General features: G+C 39.8%; 2 protein-coding genes across 2 annotated transcripts in view; one reads left to right on the forward strand and one right to left on the reverse strand.

The window, feature by feature from the left end:
* LOC125227756 (probable chitinase 10) overlaps positions 1-5,969 on the reverse strand; it is a 43,738-nt gene extending 37,769 nt beyond the window's left edge. Inside the window, 2 exon segments of the mRNA XM_048132070.1 lie at positions 5,750-5,800; positions 5,889-5,969. Coding sequence (XP_047988027.1) covers positions 5,750-5,773 — 24 coding nt within the window. The 5' untranslated portion in view covers positions 5,774-5,800; positions 5,889-5,969.
* A 5,813-nt stretch (positions 5,970-11,782) lies between these two features.
* On the forward strand, positions 11,783-20,292 carry LOC125227758 (allantoinase-like). Its single transcript, XM_048132072.1, has 10 exons — positions 11,783-11,983; positions 13,269-13,420; positions 13,883-13,997; positions 15,091-15,237; positions 15,445-15,505; positions 15,599-15,692; positions 15,823-16,036; positions 18,372-18,501; positions 19,322-19,527; positions 20,136-20,292. Exons 1-10 carry the CDS (start codon positions 11,822-11,824, stop codon positions 20,262-20,264), a joined length of 1,410 nt encoding a protein of 469 aa, XP_047988029.1. The 5' UTR covers positions 11,783-11,821; the 3' UTR covers positions 20,265-20,292.
* Positions 20,293-21,736: the final 1,444 nt, after the last annotated feature.

Raw genomic sequence — 21,736 nt, forward strand, 5'->3', positions numbered from 1 at the left:
AAATTTTAAAAATCAGTCCAGTAACGACGGATATATCGTGGCCTAAACATTAAATTGAGATACATATATACATGCGAAGAGAATTGAAATACGTACGAATTGAGAACCACCTTCCTTGAGATTTGGGGCGGCGCTTAAAAATAAAGATACTGTTTTAAAACGTCCTAGTATTTCATTATTTCCCCATTGACAAATACTTCCCTTATATTTTTGTGGCTATTCCCACTAGTTACCACCAAGTTTTTACCTGTCCTAACTACTGGGATTTCCCCACATTGTTAATTACCACACCGGGGTTGATAGCTACTGGGATTAGTTTTCCCAGTAGTTACTACCAAAATATTATTGTGATGACCAAAACACTAAAATATATATTCCATTGCATGCTTTAATAAACACAGGTGTCAGTTAGTAAAAGACAAATACTTATGTAACTCCGTATAGACAGATAAAGTCTAAGAAAAAAACTTACCTCAAAACCATACAGAAAAAGGTACGGTGAGCTAGATGGCGATACACCTTTGGGGTAGGTACGCTCAGATAGATGGCGCTAATATTAATATTTGACATTTTAACACATATCAATATCATATCAAGCTGAGAATATTGTCAAAACGGAGGTTCAAAGGTTTTAAGCCTGTGTCAGGGGCGGCTCACTCCGCGATTCTATCGCCGCGCTACAAAGTACATGCTGGCGGCCGCGAGTTCGCGGCCTAATCAGGGGTGGCGCGCGGCGCGTTTTCACGGAACTCACGTTCCCACTTTCTATTGTTATTTTACGTCGCGAGTTTTTTTAAGCTTCTTTTAAAGTGAATGGCTTATAATGCTTAGTTAAATAAACATCATGAATAAAATAGGACAGTATTACACAGATCTACTATTGCTTAAGTCCCACGGAAAAGTTCAATAAGGCTTGTGATGTTGGGATTTCAACAATAATATATAAATACTGTACATGTATATACCTAGAAAGTACCCAAGACTTGAATATAATTGCATTTTATCTGAGTACTAGCTTTTACCCGCGGCTTCGCCCGCGTAATAAAAGTATTCTTATTGAAACGTTTACAAAAAAATAAGATTTTCATTTGGATCCGTAGGTTTCTTTGTAGGTACATCTGTCCGCGATTATTTCGATTAAGGTAAAGCGGGGCAATTCTCGACTGGGGGGCCATTGTAACTGATCTATTTGCTGTACGGTCAGCCAAGAACCTTACACTGCTTTTTGGCTGACTGTACCTTACACATATTACTATTGTTTTAAAAGAAATTCTTGCAATGATTGTAGAATTGTTACACAGCGACCACAGCGTAGGTAGTAGGTACGAATATGTATGTATTTTACCTATATAAATATTTATACTGGGGAAACTTCATACAACCCACATAGCCAGTATCTCGACGCTATGGTCGGTAGGGTAAAAAGTACTTCCTTGCATTATCGCTTACAATTTTTTCCATTTTGCTTATACTTATTGCAAATGTAAACATATAAAAGGCAAGCAAACAACGATCTTCTTACAGCACATTGAATATAATAGTTATCACGGATGCAGGATACTCGCCGATGCCTACTTACTAATCCCTTCCCGCTGAGCCACCTGCATTTTACACTGCCTAGATAGCGATTGCCGACCGGAATAATTTCCGACCCCAATCCCTATTCTTATCCCCGTCCCTATCTGTATCCTTGTCCCCGTCCCCATCCCCGTCCCGTCCCTGTCCCTCCCCTATCCCTATCCCCGTCCCCGTCCCCTATTTTTATCCCGATTCCTATCCCTATCCCTATCCCTATCCCTATCGCTATCGCTATCGCTATCGCTATCGCTATCGCTATCGCTATCGCTATCGCTATCGCTATCGCTATCGCTATCGCTATCGCTATCGCTATCGCTATCGCTATCGCTATCGCTATCGCTATCGCTATCGCTATCGCTATCGCTATCGCTATCGCTATCGCTATCGCTATCGCTATCGCTATCGCTATCGCTATCGCTATCGCTATCGCTATCGCTATCGCTATCGCTATCCCTATCCCTATCCCTATCCCTATCCCTATCCCTATCCCTATCCCTATCCCTATCCCTATCCCTATCCCTATCCCTATCCCTATCCCTATCCCTATCCCTATCCCTATCCCTATCCCTATCCCTATCCCTATCCCTATCCCTATCCCTATCCCTATCCCTATCCCTATCCCTAACCCTAACCCTAACCCTATCCCGTCCCCGTCCCCGTCCCTGTCCCTCTCCCTGTCCTTGCCCCTGTCAAATTATCATGCTAGGAGGTGAACTTTGAAAAATCCTTCCTATAAGGAACTTCTGTGTCAATTTGAAATCTTGAACCAGAAGTATAGATAAAAACTAAACCTACACTTATGGCTATTTTGGATATTTTAACCCCATTGCACAACAACAGGGGAGAAAATATCTTTTCCACCTCATTAGATTTTAAAATCGTTGTATTTATCGTGATCAGCGACCCGATAAACCATAAAAACGATACCCATATTGTGTTTTTGACTTTACCTCCTTTAGGGGTCAAATTTTCAAAAAACCTGAAACATGTATTTAGTCATATGTCTTTAGGAATCCTCCTGTGAAGTTGTCCCTGTCCCTGTCCCTGTCCCTGTCAAATTATCATGCTAGGAGGTGAACTTTGAAAAATCCTTTCTTAGTGCTCCTCTTATGGCTATGTTGGATATTTTAACCCTATTGCACTACAACAGGGGGTAAAATTTCTTTTCCACCTCATTAGATTTTAAAATCGTTGTATTTATCGTGCTCGGCGACCCGATAAACCATAAAAACAATACCCATATTGTGTTTTTGGCTTTACCCCCCTTGCACCCCTTTAGGGGTCAAATTTTCAAAAAACCTGAAACATGTATTTAGTCATATGTCTTTAGGAATCCTCCTGTGAAGTTTAGTATAAAATAGTCAAACTAATCTTGTTTCCCCATACAAACTTTGAACCCCCATTTGAGCCCTTTAGGAGGCGAATTTAAAAAAAATCCTTTCTTAGTGCTCCTCTACACTATATAAGGAACCTACGTGCCAAATTTGACATCTCTAGGACCAGCGGTTTCGGCTGTGCGTTGATATGTCAGTCAGTCAGTCAATATCTTCTTTTATATATATTTTTGATATTTAAACCCTATTGCACCACAACAGGGGAGAAGGTATTTCACTTCCGCCTCGTTAGATTTTAAAAACGTTGTATTTATCGTGATCAGCGACCCGATAAACCATAAAAACGATACCCATATTGATTTTTTGACTTTATCACCCCCTTTTCACCCTTTTAGGGGTTAAATTTTCAAAAAACCTGAAACACGTATTCAGTCATATGTCTTAAGGAATCTTCCTGTGAAGTTTCGAATAAAATAGTCAAACTAATCTTGTTTCCCCATACAAACTTTGAACGCCCATTTGACCCCCTTAGGAGGTGAATTTTGGAAAATCCTTTCTTAGTGCTCCTCTACACTACATAAGGAACCTACGTGCCAAATTTGAAATCTCTAGGACCAGCGGTTTCGGCTGTGCGTTGATATGTCAGTCAGTCAGTCAGTCAGTCAGTCAGTCAGTCAGTCAGTCAGTCAGTCAGTCAGTCAGTCAGTCAGTCAGTCAGTCAGCTTCTTCTTTTATATATTTAGATTAAATCGTTTTAATTCATAGGCAACCCTATCGTCCGACGCTGCGCACGTGCGGCTCGTTTCTTTGTTAGAATTTTGTAGGCATTCAATAGGCGGCATTTCGTGAACATCAAAGCAGTGGGCCTTCTGTACTTGTACTATTATATATTCTGTGCCTGTGTCGAGAGATGTAATACGTCAAATTCCGCGGGATATCCCTAATGTATGCTTAATCATGGACACCCTAAAGAAAGAGATGCAAGACCGGCGTGACGTAATTCAAGGTCAAATTTTCTGGCTTCAAAGTAATGTTCGGCGTGCAACATCCATGTATATAAGATTCTTGTCTATAACCAAGAATCTTATATACATACCTTGTTTGTATATAAGATTCTTGTCTATAACCAATGTTATGACAGTTGTCTTGTGCTGTCTATCAAGTAAGTACCTAAAGCGCAAAATCGGATTAATTATTGTATTGTATTGTATATTATTCGTAGAAACTTATATTTATTGGCATTATAATTATTACTTGTAATGGAGATATATGTATACTGGTACCTATGTATAAAAATATTTATTGGCAGCTGTACCTACTTTTAGATGGAGTAACAAACATATTAATACTATACCTATGTAATTATCCTAATTATGATTATCTAAGTACAATAATAGTTACTTAATAAGAAAATTCAGCTGTGTATCGTATTCTAATACATAGACGATGATTACTCCTACTCTTTTATTTTACACCGTCTAATAAGTATTTTTTAAATAGGTACCTACGGTTAATTTTAATTATACTTATGCATCATGTGCTTTAATTAAATTATTTTTAAAGATTTGGAAGATATACAGTAACTTATTATATATCTGACAAGAGCTCTAATATATACTTGTGTACACTTTTACATTTAGACCTGTGCTATATAGTATATACATTTTATACAAGACATATGAGTCTTTAGTGGGTACTCGAGTTTATGCAAGTAGGACATTCAAAATTGCATTGATATGGTGAATTGTTCAAATTTAGGAGTTGTATAGATAATTATTGTGTTAGAACAATATTAAATACTTTTGAGAAAAAAAAACAAGACAAATAATCTAACTTAAATGTACAGCTTAATAGCCATAATTAACGGAAATAGTTATTTGTTATACAAGGGGGCAAAGTTGTATTTTAACGCAGAGTGTGGAATTGAAAAACGAGCAAGTGAAAGGATTCTATAGTTGAACCACGAGCGAAGCGAGTGGTTCGAGAATAGAATCCTGAACTTGCGAGTTTTTTAACACACGAGAAGTAAAATACATTTGCACCCGAGTGTAACACAAAACTTTTCCCCTCACTATAGCGAGGAAACTACAACGCAAAAAATGCGTTTATCACTGCTTCCAGTAGTTCCACAGGTGGTAAATCATCTTTATTACTAGATTCACCTACTTGTATCAATTTTAAAGCAGTTAATTTGACTTTCTTCAAGGTCAAATTACTTTACCCACTAGTGGATAAAATGTGTTTTTACCCGCTGGTATTAAAGGACAAAACATGTGTTTCCGAGTTAGTGAGGGGAAAAGAATATAAACACAGTGTATTAATGAAAGATAATGTGATAACGATACTCAATAAAAGATAAATATAGGATCCTGTTCTCATGTATGTTCCCAGTCCTGGCATAATGTGTGTATTTATGGAGTAGTCACGCGAGTCCTACTGCCCCACAATATCAGTTGAATCAGTACGACTTTACAAACGACGTACGTCGCGCATATGTAATGAGCCAAAGTAAATGCCGATGCATTTGATTGAAGGGAAATTTTGGCCGTATTATTTTTGGACCCACCGACTTTCGATTTTAATAGAAATGAAAATAAGCTGCTGTCATTACAATGTCGGCGGCATTACTTTTTTCCCTCTTAATTGATAATAACATGTGTTGTCAATAATATTAGGAAGGAATTTACCTGGTTGTTTGCGGTATACATAACATTGTTTATCGCGGTCACCAGCGTGCGGTGATTAGAAAACAATTTACATTATCACTATCTCGTATCTCGTACTAATATTCCTTATATGTACGTATAGTAAAAAATAAATAATAAAAAAAAACTTACCCAGAGAACCGTGTTCCACCCCATACCGGGGAGCTTAATTCATCAGCAGCTCTGAAAGTTACAAATTTTGGAATATTAACCAGGAGTATTCAGAGGCTTTATCTTGGGTCTTGTTAATATCGGATAGTTTATTATTTACCTTAAATTTGGTATTAGATAGATAGGTATCCGCGAAAGCCTGCGTTTGCGTCGCGAGCGGCGTGCGACTGAGCGGGCGGCGCGGGCGTCTCTTAGTGTTAAATACTTGGTGTCATCGCGCTTTACATCTCACACCCACACCCACTATAATGTAATTTAAATTTGGTTTATTTTTGGAAAAATATTAAATGATGTTCTGGTATTTGGATTTGGGATATGGTTTTGATTTGAAAACGGGACGGGTCGGCCCTCGGCCCTAAAAGCCGCTGGAAATACTAGGTTGATTACCTACTCGTACGTTATTTTTCTTGCTATGAGCGGTATTCGTTTTTGCTCACTGCAATTTAGATTTAATCTGCTTATGATGAGACGAAGACATCTAAATATACAAATCATAAATAATAACACGATAAATTCATAATCTAGTGATTGATATACCTACGACACTGCGGTAGGCAGATCAGACAGACAGGCAGGCAGACGAAGGCCCTACGCGTTATATACGATGACGGACTTTCATTATTGAACCACTTCTAGCTCTTTTTATTTTATATTGGACACGTCATAGCTTAGCTATCAAAATGACAAAATTATTGTGAGACATAAATGGCTCAACAATTAAACTCCTTGGATTTACTTAATTAAGTATTTACTCGTACTTACAAGCTCTTGATCCTGTTATGTTTGTTACTGCAAATGACTAAAGAAGTTAGGTATGAAAACTACCAACCAAGTGAACCAATTTTCGCAAATTTTTTAGCAATTCAATTGAGCTGAATATCATATTTATACTATGGTTTCCCTTTTTGGATTAAAGGCCTTACTCGTATCTTTAGGTGTATTTGATCTTAGTAACTTTATTATCCTGATATAGTTGACTTTTACGAGTATCCAACCTGTTCCTGTAACCGTAGGTTTAAGTGGTTGTAATATTTTGATATGGATCATTCACGACATCACCAATTTATAAATCGTCTAATAAAATAAGATGGTACTAAAAACATTTTCCAGTAGGTATTTGTAGCTTAGTGACGTTTGAATATAATTTCCCACAAATACCGTGAGAGTAGATTCATCTTTTGGATATGGGATTTAGCTAGATAAAAATAGGGATATTTGACGACCAGTCCCGCTTATCACGTTTAAAGTTTCAGATGTCCATAGGAAATGGAATTGCTTACCGTATGCTTATTAATTTGTCATCGACATAGTAAAAGTAAGCACGACAAAGAACTTGGCTTGTGATGTTGCTACTAGAGAACACGATTATTACAAAATTCGAAACTCGAAGTAAGTATAACTAATTAGTAGCGTTCTGAGTGTTGCGACTGACTAGGCCATTATTATTCATTTTTAAATTGGCCATTTAACAATAAGAGGACATACCCATCAGATAATACCATAATATATTTATCAAGTTCAGTGCTTGTGGTAGACATTTGGGATGGTTCGAGGGCTTCGAAAAGAGGTGAATGCCCGGACTTATGAATTATGAAATGACATTTAAGTGATACAAATACCACAAATACCTACTACCATTGTTAAAGGAGCTTATTCATTTCAGGATTCGCGGAACTTAAACAGTTAGTTGGACACGAACCCGTACCCATAGCTAGCTATATTTTTTTTTAATTTTCATGTTTGAAAGAATATTTGACGTTTACACATAAGTATGTAATGTACCTAATAGGTAATATTAATAACTTACAATTATACGCGATTACGTCTCGTTTAGGGCCACTTGCACCAACGAAAATTGAGGGAGGGTTAACCCACCATTTTATATGGAATTTGACAGATGACAGCCCACTAACCCTAAGTTAAATGGTTGGTGCAAGTGGGCCTTACAATATTAAATTTGATATCGTACTTAAAAATAAGTATGATTTTGGCAGTAAATTTATACATATCGCACCTTAAAGTAAGTAATAAAGAAATCCAAAGTAATCTTGTTCCTTACAAAAGTCAGGGATGGCACTCTAAAAGCTATCTTATTTCAGGCTCATAAATCAGACAAAACTTCTACGGACGTTACCTGTCTCAAATTTTACCCAATTTCATTGGTGTCAGATGTCGGCTGATGGTGCAAGTTAGGTATAAATGTAGGTAATTATATGACTCAACTTAATGTACTTTCTTCTGTTCCAGTTGGTAAAAGATAGCTCTGTCGACTTTGCGCTGGAACAGCACTTCATCCTATACCTAGATGATAAGAACTTGACCAATCTCCTCGCTGTCGATGTTAGGCTTCCAGTAAAAGTCACATGTAAGCTTTCGACTACCCTACGAGTTACGAGTGAAGGTCTTCTAAAACCTTTTTCGCGTAGCAGTACGGAATCTAATAGCTGCCCTCACTGACCCGCTATCAAAATACACCTTGTATATTATGTATTTATACTTGAGTACATTATATCACGCATAGCCCTAACGACCATTGGAATATATTTGTCGCGAAATAAAATCAAAATTCTAACTACCTACTTGGCTAACTACCTAATGGCTCTTTCTGCTGTTAGATATAACCAGTGGAGCAAAATAACGCTGTCTAACTTAACCGTCAATCAAATGAAAATATCGTGCGACAGTTTGAATTAATTCATTGAAACTGAAATCGATAAGATTTTTACCTAAGACTTCGATTAAGTTTAACGAACTCTATTTTTTATATCCGCAAAATTAATAGCTTTCTTGCCATGATTTACACTTTTGATATTTATCTTGGAATTGTTCCAGATTATTTAGGTTGAATTGTAGACTATCATAAATAAGCTAAATCGCAATATTATACAATTTAACGATACACCACTTTGTTACTATCAAGTTCTACTAATATAATAACTATATATAATAAGTCGAGAATCTAGTCCAAATAAATTTTCGATGGATGTAAGATAAAAACTCACTTATTGTAAATAATATTACCACACTCGATTTCCAGGTATCACAGGATCACTTTTCACTTGACGTAGAGGCCTCGGGTTGCCGGTTGCCGGTTGCTGCCGGGCAGCGGGCAATAAAACACTTGCGCACTGACCACTGCACCGGCTTGCTATAATATAAGAGGTAAGAAGTTCTCAACCGTTGGTGACATAAAGGATTAAAAATCATTAAGTAAACTTCTCATTATGTTGTACCGCAAATGGTTGTAGCACTAAGCCTCCGTTGAGCGTAAAATATATTTCCTTGAAAACAGATATGATAAAGTTGCTCAAAAATACTTTGCCGCGCGTTTCTTATTAGGAGTAACGACTGCGGGCTGACTACATTATCCATTTGAAATTAACTTCAGTTAACCATTAATTTGTTAATTGTGTGAAATTTTTGATTCCTTAAAAATAATAAATAACCTCTTCCAGGAAGTCACTTATAGGCTTGTGTTCTGAAATTTTATCCACAAAAATTTTTAAGAAAAAAAAACGCCTTCCTTTGGGGTTCTGGTGATAAATACTTTCAAATGTTGGATTATGTTATCAATGCGTCTGTATATTTTTAATGTTTGTTATTCGATATCTCCGTCATTTCTGAACCAATTTTGAAATTTGGTTGATTCTGAAGTACTTACAGAAGAGAATGATTTTCAGAACGGAACTCTAACCAGGGGCGGCTCACTCTTTATCAGCAGTTCCACTGCACCAAATGTCACTGTTCTGGACGTAAGTGCATGCTGTTCTTATAAAAATAATAAAGTCAATATAAGTGTGCCGTTCAGATTTGAGGAGTTCCGTTCTGACCATCATGAGCAGTTCCACTGCACCAAATGTCACTGTTCTGAACGTAAGTGCATGCTGTTCTTATAAAAATACCAAAGTCACTATAAGTGTGCCGTTCAGATTTGAGGAGTTCCATTCTGACCATCATCAGGAGTTCCACTGCACCAAATGTCACTGTTCCGTACGTAAATACATGCTGTTCCTTTAAAAACACAAAAATCACCATATGTATGCCTTTCAGATTTGAGGATTTCCCTCGATTTCTCCAGGATCCCATCATCAGAACTGGGTTCTGAGAAAAATGGGACCAATCTGTATGCATATACATTCAATCAAAAATTTTTTTCAAAATCGGTCCAGTAACGACGGAGATATCGAGGAACAAACATTAAAAAAATAAAAAAAATACAGACGAATTGAAAACCCCTTCCTTTGAGATTTGGAAGGCGGTTAAAAAATATCAAGTACGGTTGTCAACTTCTGACGGACTACAGTCCATCACTTGAGCTCAAGAGACATCACAGGTGACACTCAAACAACACTGGACGACGGACAGCGCTGTTCTTAAAAATGTTTCCAAATTCTGAAATAACTAGTATAATTCAACCGTCGATAATGCATAAAAAGTAACCAATTTAGAGATCAACTTATACCAGTATTTCTTCTAGACATGAGTAACTCGTCTACCAATGATCAGTAATGATTATGCTGTTAGTATTGAGCCATGTGGGCGCTCTGGGCGCCATGGGCATTAATTACTATGCGCGCGGTGTTCCTTCCTTTCTTGTTCCTCGCTGGCATTGTTCCCCGGGCCGCAACTCACGCGGCGTAACTGTAAACTGACAAGTGGGCCCTGAAATTGGCATTGCCCTTGTTTTGAAGAGCTGACCTGTACGCGTGACCTAGCGCCTAATATACGTTAGGGTGAGGACTGAAGTTAAATAATTAATCAAATAATCAATAAAAGAGATTAGTTCTTAATGCTTCAGATAAAAGTTATAAATTATAATTTAATCCAAAGTTCAAAGTATATTTTATTGTAATGGTTTAGTTATGTCTGAATGGAGTGAATAGTCTAATTGTTAAATTAATTACAGCATAGATAACTGTTAATGAGTGATTGGTTCCAAAATATATTTAAAAGATTTGAATCCAATCTTGATAAGGAAAATATCTTCTTTAAACACATCGAACAATCACAAAGCAATTACTGGCCGAGATAGCGGGGCGTATCATTTGGCTCAATGTTAAGGCCACGGCTAGGACCTGCCCTTTGAAGATGGCCTAGAGGAAACCGGTCAGTTTGTTTACCTTTGCTAGGTGTTCGAAACAAGTGCCAAGCATATTTGTAGAGCGCGGGAGCCCGGGAGCATCCGAGTCAAGTTCAAGGCGGGCCGTTGGCATTTATTGGGCTATCCGTCAGGCCCGGGCTTGGACGCCCACGTTGACTATTGGGATTCACATTTTGACGTGTAATTAAATACAAAAGGTCCATTGTAATTCGATAGAGCGATGACAGGCAGTTTTTTATGCGAAACGAAAAACCTCTCGGTATCGGGACTTTGGAAACAAGAATTGTTGCGACACTTAGCACATCTACTTTTCAAGGCAGGTTTTATTTATTATTTACCAAAAAGTTGTACGTTGTACCTATTGAGGAAATTAAAGTCACATTTTAACTTAATATAAGTATCGCAACTATAAAATTGACTTGACAGTCTTGTTTAAAACATACAGTAGGTACCTACATAATTATACCTAGTTTGTAATGGACGAATTAACTTTGATCACTCTATCATATCATGTAAGTAGTTACCTACTTATGTCACTATCAATGAACTGTTATGTTAACAGTAACTAATACTTATGTACATGAATTCATATGAAATAAACGCATAATTATGCAGTTTTTTTATGCCCGTGTAACGTGTTGTTGTATTAATGATGATGCCAAAATTTATTTCTACATCTGTTAATAAAACAGTATCATCTATCTCAACACCTGTATTTAAATATCATAAGTTATAGATGTCAAACATACCGATCTGTTTCATAGCAACGCTAGCTTTTATCGTCGTTATCAAGCTGTTTACTTTCAATAAACATAATATTGTTATGCTGTAGTGATAACAGCATCTGTTAACATATCCATACCGAGATCAATAGTTCACTAGTACGTTTACGATCGCCGTGTAGTGCGCTTGTTGCTTTTAATTAGTGAGCAATGGTTTTGCCTAGCCGTCAGTTGTTTTTGAGCCAGCGTGTCGTCACGGAGGACGGAGTGGCGGACGGTGCCGTCCTGGTCGACGAGAATGGTGTTATTGAAGATATTCTCACCCGAGCACAGGCCGACAAACTTGTACAAGAGAGCGGTGGAAAGATAAAGGTAAGAGTTTTGAAGATAAAGGTAATTGACAAGTCAAACTATTTTGTAGGCAGGTATATCAGAATACGTATCCGAATGGCACAAACGCTCACGAAACGAAACGCTCGTACCTAGATATCTATCTATCTCTATCGCTCTTGCGTATTGGCGTGACAGAGCCAGACTATCTTTCGCGGCGTTTCGTTTTCGTTTCACGTCGCAGAAATGCCATTCAGCTACGGCACCAGTAGCACGAATCAGACATCATTCATTCATTGTACTTCAGTTAGTAACTACCTGCATATAGCTATGTAAATAGCTATATACCTACCTACATGCTGCCATAGCTTGGTATTAGGTACGCCAGCTCACTCTGATGCGAATCCGCACGCCACTTCTGTATATGAACGAGACAGCGTGATGTACCTACTCGTATATACGAGGATGTAGATACACGTACAATGCGTGCATACTTATTTAGCGATGTCCAAACGCCGGAGCAGATTGCGGAACCGCATCCAATGTGAAGATTAGGACCGGTAAAACTATCCTATTCTAAAACTTATGTTGTTCTTCACTTATCTCGTACCCACAGATATTTTTAGGGTTCCGTAGCCAAAATGGCAAAAACGGAACCCTTATAGTTTCGTCATGTCCGTCTGTCCGTCTGTCCGTCTGTCCGTCTGTCCGTCTGTCACAGCCGATTTACTCGGAAACTATAAGTACTACAGTGATGAAATTTGATGGGAATATGTGTTGTATGAACCGCTACAAAATTATGACACTAAATAGTAAAAAAAAAAAGAATTGGGGTGGGGCCCCCATACATGTAACTGAGGGATGAAAATTTTTTTTTCGATGTACATACCCGTGTGGGGTATCAATGGAAAGGTCTTTTAAAATGATATAAAGTTTTCTAAAAAACATTTTTCTTAAAGTGAACGGTTTTTGAGATATCAGCTCTCAAAGTCGTAAAAAGTATGTCCCCCCCCCTCTATTTTTATAACTACGGGGTATAAAATTCTAAAAAAAATAGAGGTGATGCATGCTAATTAACTCTTTCAACGATTTTTGGTTTGATCAAAGTATCTCTTATAGTTTTTGAGATAGGTTGATTTAACTGTAATTTTGGTTAAGTTATTGTGCTTACACTGAAAACGATGGATTCACCAGGTGTATAAATTGACATAATAAGTTTATTATATTTGCTGCTACGGAACCCTTTGTGCGCGAGCCCGACTCGCACTTGGCCGGTTTTTATTTCTTTCCTGTGATCGTGATTTGTGTATCGACATGATGATTTTAGGTAATCGATGGCGGGTCGCTGGCGCTATTGGCTGGCGTAGTGGATTCCCATGTCCACGTGAATGAACCAGGCCGGACCGCTTGGGAGGGGTTCCGAACGGCAACCACCGCCGCCGCGGTCGGCGGTATCACCACCATCGTTGACATGCCTCTGTAAGGGTCTGTAAGGAATAGTTTTGCTTGCCTGTAGTAAATAGTGTAGCAATCACACGGCGTTGGGTAAATTGGTTGCTCGACGAGTTTGCGTGATGGCCAATGTTACTATGAAACAATTCGCCTATACGATTTAGTTTATGGCGTAGTCTTATATGACCACTATTGGCGCAGACATTATAAACATCGAACACCTAATTTGCTAGCAAATCGTCTCTAAAATTAATGGGATCCGTTGAAAATTGCGACCATAAAAAAATGTGAGAAGAACTATACGAAAGTTCATAAAGTTCACAAAGTTCATACCTAATTATATGGTTTCGCAACGAAACCATATTTATGAAAGCTGAAACAAGACTTTCCGCTCGTGCTTAGTGCTCGCTCGGCCACTGAAAAAGTGATTTCAAACACTCTGTTTTTTCTTAGACATGCACAGACTAATATTATCACTATGATTTCCAGAAATTCTATACCACCTACTACTACTGTGGAAAACTTGAAGACCAAGGCATCAGCAGCCAAAGGCAACGTGTTCGTTGACGTCGGTTTTTGGGGAGGTGTTATTCCTGGAAATCAGGTAAGTAAAATAATCATTACGAAACCATAATAAAATTCGAAACCATAATCCGCTCAAAGTTTCATACAGAGTGATCTTATAGTTTTATTTGATATACTTTCTTGGACCTCGTGCGTCGAGTTTTCTCCTCAATCATCATCCTCCTTGCGTTATCCCGGCATTTGACACGGCTCATGGGAGCCTGGGGTCCGCTTTGACAACTAATCCCAAGATTTGGCGTAGGCACTAGTTTTTACGAAAGCGACTGCCATCTGACCTTCCAACCCGAAGGGTAACTAGACCTTATTGGAATTAGTTCAATTTCCTCACGATGTTTTCCTGCAGTCAGTCGTCAGTCCCGTGTGGTGACGGGTTAAGAATTTCACCACCCCCTGTCTTCCCGTGGGTGTCGTCATAAATTAAATATAACAAGATCATACCATCCCATACATTAAAATGCGACCGCCTACGAACGCGCTTACACTCCACCACACATAGATGGCGCCACAAAAAATGCCTTGTTGCCACCGATTATTTGTAGATTGGCATTAAGTGTCAATTCCGAGCCGTAAATCTATGTCAAACGTGACACTTAACGCCATCTACAAGTATAATCGAAAGCTACAAGACATTTTTTTTGTGGCGCCATCTATGTGTGGTGGAGTGTAAGCGCGGTCTTAGGCGGTCGCATTTTAATGTACGGGATGGTATGATCTTGTTATATTTAATTTATGGTGTCGTAGAAGTCGACTGTGGGATATGGGTTAAATTGTGGCGTAGGCGAGAGGCTGGCAACCTGTCACTGCAATGTCACAATTTGGATTTCTTTCAACACCTTTTTGCCAAGAATGACACTGAAACTTAATAGTTCATGTGCTCTGCCTACCCCTTTATGGGATACAGGCGTGATTATATGTGTATGTGTTTTCCTTCACCGAAAAGCGACTGGCAAATATCAAATGACATTTATTCGCAGATAAATTTCGAAAAACTCATTGGTGCGAGTCGGGGTTCGAACCCGCGACCTCCGGAACGAAAGTCGCACGTACTTTCCGCTAGGCTACCAGCGCGAGCGCTCTGTTTTCTCCTCAATAATTTATAATAATTCTTTCAGGACTCGCTAAAAGATCTGGTGGAGGCGGGAGTGGTGGGATTTAAATGCTTCCTGTGTCCCAGCGGCGTTGACGAGTTTCCAAACGTAGATGCCAACGATCTGGAGGAATCGTTTAAGGCTCTTGAAGGGACAGGATCTTTGCTAGCTGTAAGTTTTGAAGTACATAATAAGAATATATTTGCTTAAATTGTTGTTAGGTCATAGGAATTTAAAAGCTTACCTTTGAAATATTTTGGAGTAATCGAGGTCCACTACCTATAATTAATCTTCATTTTTAACCTTTCTTGGTTGCCTAATCCAAGATAAATAGATAACAACGAAACAGTAAATAGATTTTACCCATTTTAATTACAGTTCCACGCTGAAATGGAAGAGAAGAAACCTAAAACTAGCGGCAAGAAAAAAATAAAAAAAGGTAAGTTGTAGTTTAGGTAGGTACTATATTTTATAGGGCACGTTACCTATATTAAACTTACAAAAAAAATGTTTACAAATGATTTATTTTCAGATCCCGAAGAATACTCGACCTATCTCGAGTCGCGTCCTTCGACCATGGAGTTAAATGCTATTTCATTAATTACGAAGTTATTACAAAATACAAAGTGAGTTAACTATAGAAAGTGAAATAAAACAGAAAATTGCTGATTATTTTATTTATACCTCGTTAAGTAGAGTTACTTTATCTTGTATAATAAGAACATTGGTTATTGAGGTTTATGCTTTCACATGTAGAGTGCGCGTGCACATAGTGCATGTGTCATCGGCCAGCGTGGTGCCGCTCCTAGACGAAGCCCGTCTCTCGCGCCGCGCAGCCGGGCATGAAGCCTGGCGCGCCGGCGTCACCGCCGAGACTTGCCACCACTACCTCACCTTCAGCGCCGACCAGATTCCCAGGGGGCACAGCGAGTACAAGTGCGCGCCGCCGATAAGGGACCTGGACAACAAAGTAAGTCGAAGTTTCATTAATAAGTACACCTATATGATCTATGAGCATGGTGACTCCTCATTGTAAGTCACTGGGCATGAAAGCTGCCGCGCTGGCGTCACAGCTGAGACCTGCCACCACTACCTACCTCACCCTCAGCGCCGACCAGATACCTAGGGGGCACAGGGAGTACAAGTGCGCGCCGCCGATAAGGGACCTGGACAACAAAGTAAGTCGAAGTTTCATTAATAAGTACACCTATATGATCTATGAGCATGGTAACTCCTCATTGTAAGTCACTGGGCATGAAAGCTGCCGCGCTGGCGTCACAGCTGAGACCTGCCACCACTACCTACCTCACCTCACCCTCAGCGCCGACCAGATACCTCTAGGGGGCACAGGGGGTACAAGTGCGCGCCGCCGATAAGGGACCTGGACAACAAAGTAAGTCGAAGTTTCATTAATAAGTACACCTATATGATCTATGAGCATGGTGACTCCTCATTGTCACTGGGCATGAAAGCTGCCGCGCTGGCGTCACAGCTGAGACCTGCCACCACTACCTGACCTTATGACCTGGGGGGTTACCATGACGTACTAAAGACAGCTATAGCAGCTATAGCAGTTACATAGCTCTGTCCCTCTCTCTCAACCTAAACTGAACGGCTTTAGCACGTCATGGTAACCCCCCTGGACAACAAAGTAAGTCGAAGTTTCATTAAGTATACCCATCATCTATGAGTATGGTGACTCCTCATTGTAAGTCACTGGGAATGAGAGCTGGCGCGCCGGCGTCACCGCCGAGACCTGCAACTACTACCTACCTCACCTTCAGCGCCGACCAGATACCCAGGGGCCACAGCGAGTTCTAATGCGCGCCGCCGATAAGGGACCTGGCCCCGTAGCCGAATGGCATTTCTCCGACGCCAAACGAAAGCGATACGCCGCTGGCTCTGTCGCGCCAATACGCAAGCGCGATAGAGATAGATATCTACTAGCGCTTCGTTTCGTGAGCATTTCGTGAGCGTTTGTGCCATTCGGCTAGCCAGCCTGGACAACAAAGTTTCATCCGAAGTTTCATTAATAAGTACAGTCAGCTGCAGAGAAAAGGAGACCCCCTGCCATACAAATTTGTATGCGAGGGGGTCTACTTTTCTCTGCAGCTGACTGTACACTAGAGATGGGCCGAATATTCGGTAAATATTCGGTATTCGGCATATTCGGCATGTTTATCAATGTTCGTATTCGGCCGAATAATTCGGTTGCATTGCCGAATATTTACCGAATAAACAAGGTAAATAACTAATGAAGATCTTACGTATTCCATTGGATAATAAGCTCCTATTTTAGTAGCTTTCTAAGGAACTACTAAAAATGCGTCAAAATATAAACACAATTGTTTTGTAAAAAAGTTAAAAAAACCGTAGTTTAAGAGTTGAGCAGAGTTCAGAGTTGTTTTAACTAAGTTTTTAGTTATCCACTAAATCATAAGAACATAGTTGTAGTATGTATAACCATTATCAATCATTTTTTATAGTTTTATTAATCTTAACATCTTGCCCGTGTGGTGACGGGTTAAGAATTTCACCACCCCCTTTCCTCCGGTGGGTGTCGTAGAAGTCGACAGTGGGATACGGGTTAAATTGTGGCGTAGGCGAGAGGCTGGCAACCTGTCACTGCAATGTCACAATTTTCGTTTTCTTTCAACCCCTTTTTGCCAAGAGTGACACTGAAACTTAAGTAGTTCATGTGCTCTGCCTACCCCTTTATGGGATACAGGCGTGATTGTATGTATGTATGTATGTAATCTTAACATTCGCTTTAAAAATATGGCGTAACCCAATATTCGGCCGAATGTTCGTATTCGGTCCATCTCTAAAGTACACCTATTTGTGAGCATGGTGACTCCTCATTGTTTGTAAATCACTGGGCATGAAAGCTGGTGCGCTGGCGTCGCTGCTGATACCGGCCACCACTACCTCACCGTACGCGTCGTCGAAATGGGATATTGTGCCGTAGCCGAATGGCATTTCTGCGTCGCGAAACGAATACGAAACGCCGCGAAATGTAGTCTGGCTCTGTCGCGCCAATAAGCACGAGCGATAGAGATAGATATCAACGAGCGTTTCGTTTCGTGAGCGTTTGTGCCATTCGGCTACGGGGCCTGGACAACAAAGTAAATATGTTCAAAGTCATATATGTATGAGTCAAGCGTCACCTTACCGCGCTATCACACGAGGTTAGAGAAAGTAAGTTGTGTCTAGATAGAAGCCAGAATTCCAAAATCTGCCATCTTCCTGAACCTTTCGAAATTGTACAACACTTGATATTTGCGTTTTATCATTGTGGTTTGCAGGAAAAGCTATGGGAATATCTGTTAGAAGACAAATTGGATCTGGTCGTCTCGGACCACTCGCCCTGCACGCCTGATCTTAAAACATCGAATAATTTAGAAGCCTGGGGTGGAATTTCCTCTGTCCAGTTTGGTTTGTATAGCCATTCAATAATATACAATAAGCTTAATAATCAGATTATATTCAAAAAAGATTTTGCCACTGAAAACCGGATGCAAGCAATGCCTAGTTTCTCATTACATTTATTCAAAAAAATACTGGTATTGTGTTTGAAGTATAGCACATTGTGCAACAAGGGAAGGAAGTTGAATATTACTAACGAGAGTAAGTTAAATCGCGACAGCTTGCCGGAGCGATTTTAAAGACTCGGGTTTGTAATATTTATACTCCCCGAGTTACACACAGTACAGATCGTGTTTTTTTTACGCACTAGTGCGAGAAGTAGTTCATTATAATAATGTCAGGTCGAAACTTTGGAGGGCCATGTACTGAAAAACGTCGTACGATACTCGTACGAAAAGGATATTTGAAATTCGAGTCGATTTAAAACACTTCTTTCGGTCGTGTTTTAATTTATCGCCACTCGTTTCGAAGTTCCTTTTTACGCACTTGTATCGTAACACTTGCAATATATGTAAAAAGATAAAAAAAAGTTAAGTGAGGTACTACTAGAAATTTCATAACTCCCTTGGGAGTACGATTTTTCTATAACTCCCGCTCCGCCTGCGTGCAAAATCACATTTAATAGTGTGCTAGTGTTATGAAAAATATTTAATATTATGATGGCACCATGATGGCACGATAAAAGACAGGGCTTAAAATATTTGACCTTTCAGTTTACAATATCCTTACCCCGAAAATAAGCAATGTATGGGTTATGGTGCATACAAATCGGTTATTTATTTTATCTATATCAGCAACGCTATCTAGTTTTTCTACTTTCTTCCACTAGGTCTGTCTCTCTTTTGGACTGCGGCAAGTTCCCGCAAGCTAAGCCTGCCGTCCATTACGAAGTATCTGAGCGCGGGTCCGGCCCGGCTGTGCGGCCTGCAAGACCGCAAGGGCACTCTGAAGCCGGGGCTTGATGCTGATCTTGTGTTCTTTGACCCTGACGCCACCTTTACGGTTACTGCTGAATCCGTGCGGCATAAGAATAAGGTGAGATACTAATTATATACCTAATTTATAACCATCTGCACGGGTAGCATGGTCGCGCGATAGACGATGAAATATCAGGCCGTCCCTATCGCACTATTTGTAAGTGCGATAGGGACGGCCCGATGTTTTATCATCTATCGCGCGACCATAATTGCCTGCCTGGATTGGGTTGTCTCCTATCGTCTACCTATTTTTAACCCCCGACGCAAAAACGACGGGGTGTTATAAGTTTGACGTGTCTGTCTGTTTGTCTGTCTGTCTGTGTGTGTGACTGTCTGTGGCATCGTAGCTCCCGAACGAATGAACCGATTTAGATTATTTTGTTTGAAAGCTGAGTTAGTCGGGAGTGTTCTTAGCCATGTTTTATGAAAATCGGTCACATACTGGACCGGGGGTTTTTCAAAATTTTAATTTTGTGGTTAGGTTATTATCATATACACCTTTGCCAAGTTGTTCGCCGATAATCCTTTTACTTACATTATATTATATACCTAATACTTTTGTTTCGGACCCCAGGCTCCCATGAGCCGTGGCAATATATCTCTCTCTCGATGGACGATCTCTTTGGATAACGCAAGGAGGATGATGATATAATACTTTTGTTTCAGCTAACTCCCTACATCGGCAGGGAGCTGCGAGGGGTGGTGAAGGAAACTTACCTGCGCGGGCGCCTGATTTACGGCGACGGGGACATCGTGGGAGGGCCCAGTGGAGATCTATTGTTGAACAAGTTATAAGAAAACAAATATACATATACTTGGAATATTATTGTATTTTATACTAATAATCTGTTCATACCTTTTCCCATACCTTTACCCATGACCTATGTATATGAACTTACATTTTTTTACATTCTATCTACGATGTCTCCATCCAATTAGATCCTCCTATGCTCCATCCTATGTATTCCATAATTCATAACATAATTAGGATCTAATATTGTCTTCGGTTACCGCGATAGTTACTCATGAAATAAAACTATGGAAACGGATTAAATCGCGTATAATGAATTTAAAATACATCCCGACGTTTCGAACTCTTTACAGCGTTCGTGGTCAGCGGGTGACTGAGGAAAAATTAAAATGTGCAAAAGCTACCCACTTACAAGAAATATTAACGAACCATGACCACAAATAATATAGATTTCTAAGGCAGGTTCACACACTATTAATAAAGCCAGTTATACAATATTCAAAAAATTTTACCATTACTCTGTTAAAAAATAATTAACCAATTAATCTACACAAAATTGACAAAGAAACAAACTGCAAATGTCCAACAGCATACAACACAAATGCCTCACAGCCTTCGTCGTGCTTCTTCCATTATCAGATGTACTACTGGATCCCAAGCCGGTGGTAAAGTAAAGCCATCCTCTCTATTAAAGTTTGGATATTTCTTGATCTCAATGGCCTCTCGCAACATTCTGGGTATATATCGTTTCTCCTTAGCGAGAACCAGAGGCTTGTCAAACTTTATAGCATGAATTGGAGAAAGACTGTTCTCTTCCCTTCTTGGATGTTCTCATTTTGAGGAATCCTGATAATAGCTTAGGTCGCACTGTGTATAGAAAACCTACTCATACTGATAGGTACTTAAATGGCAAATCCCACCACCATCCCAGTCAACTAGCTACTGTAGGCAAATCTTTGTTTCAGAGAGCCCAAAGGATATGTGACGACCAACATTTGACCGCGGAGCTTCGACATGCCAGGCAGGCGCTGTTGGCGAACGAGCTCAAGATACCGCGTGTCAAGCAGAAGGCCCGTTTGAAGATCCCTACAGTCGAGCGCCGGCCTGCAACTCTCCCCTTTGTTAAGGGGGTCACAGATAGGATCAGCCACATCTTGAAACGGGCTTCTATTAAAACTTATTTCAAGCCTATGAAGAAGATGTCCCAATTCCTGAGGCCTGTGAAATGTCAAACTCCTCTACAAAGCGCGGGAGTGTACAGGCTAGACTGTGAGTGCGGGCTGTCATATGTGGGACAGACGAAACGAAGCATTTCCACACGGGTGAAGGAACACATAGCGGATGTCAAGCACCGTCGGCAAAGGTCTGCAGTCTCTGAACATGTCATGGATAAAGTCAATCATGCTATAAAGTTTGACAAGCCTCTGGTTCTCGCTAAGGAGAAACGATATATACCCAGAATGTTGCGAGAGGCCATTGAGATCAAGAAATATCCAAACTTTAATAGAGAGGATGG

The sequence above is a fragment of the Leguminivora glycinivorella genome, chromosome 7 (assembly GCF_023078275.1).
Source record: "Leguminivora glycinivorella isolate SPB_JAAS2020 chromosome 7, LegGlyc_1.1, whole genome shotgun sequence".
Taxonomy (NCBI): Eukaryota; Metazoa; Arthropoda; class Insecta; order Lepidoptera; family Tortricidae; genus Leguminivora; species Leguminivora glycinivorella.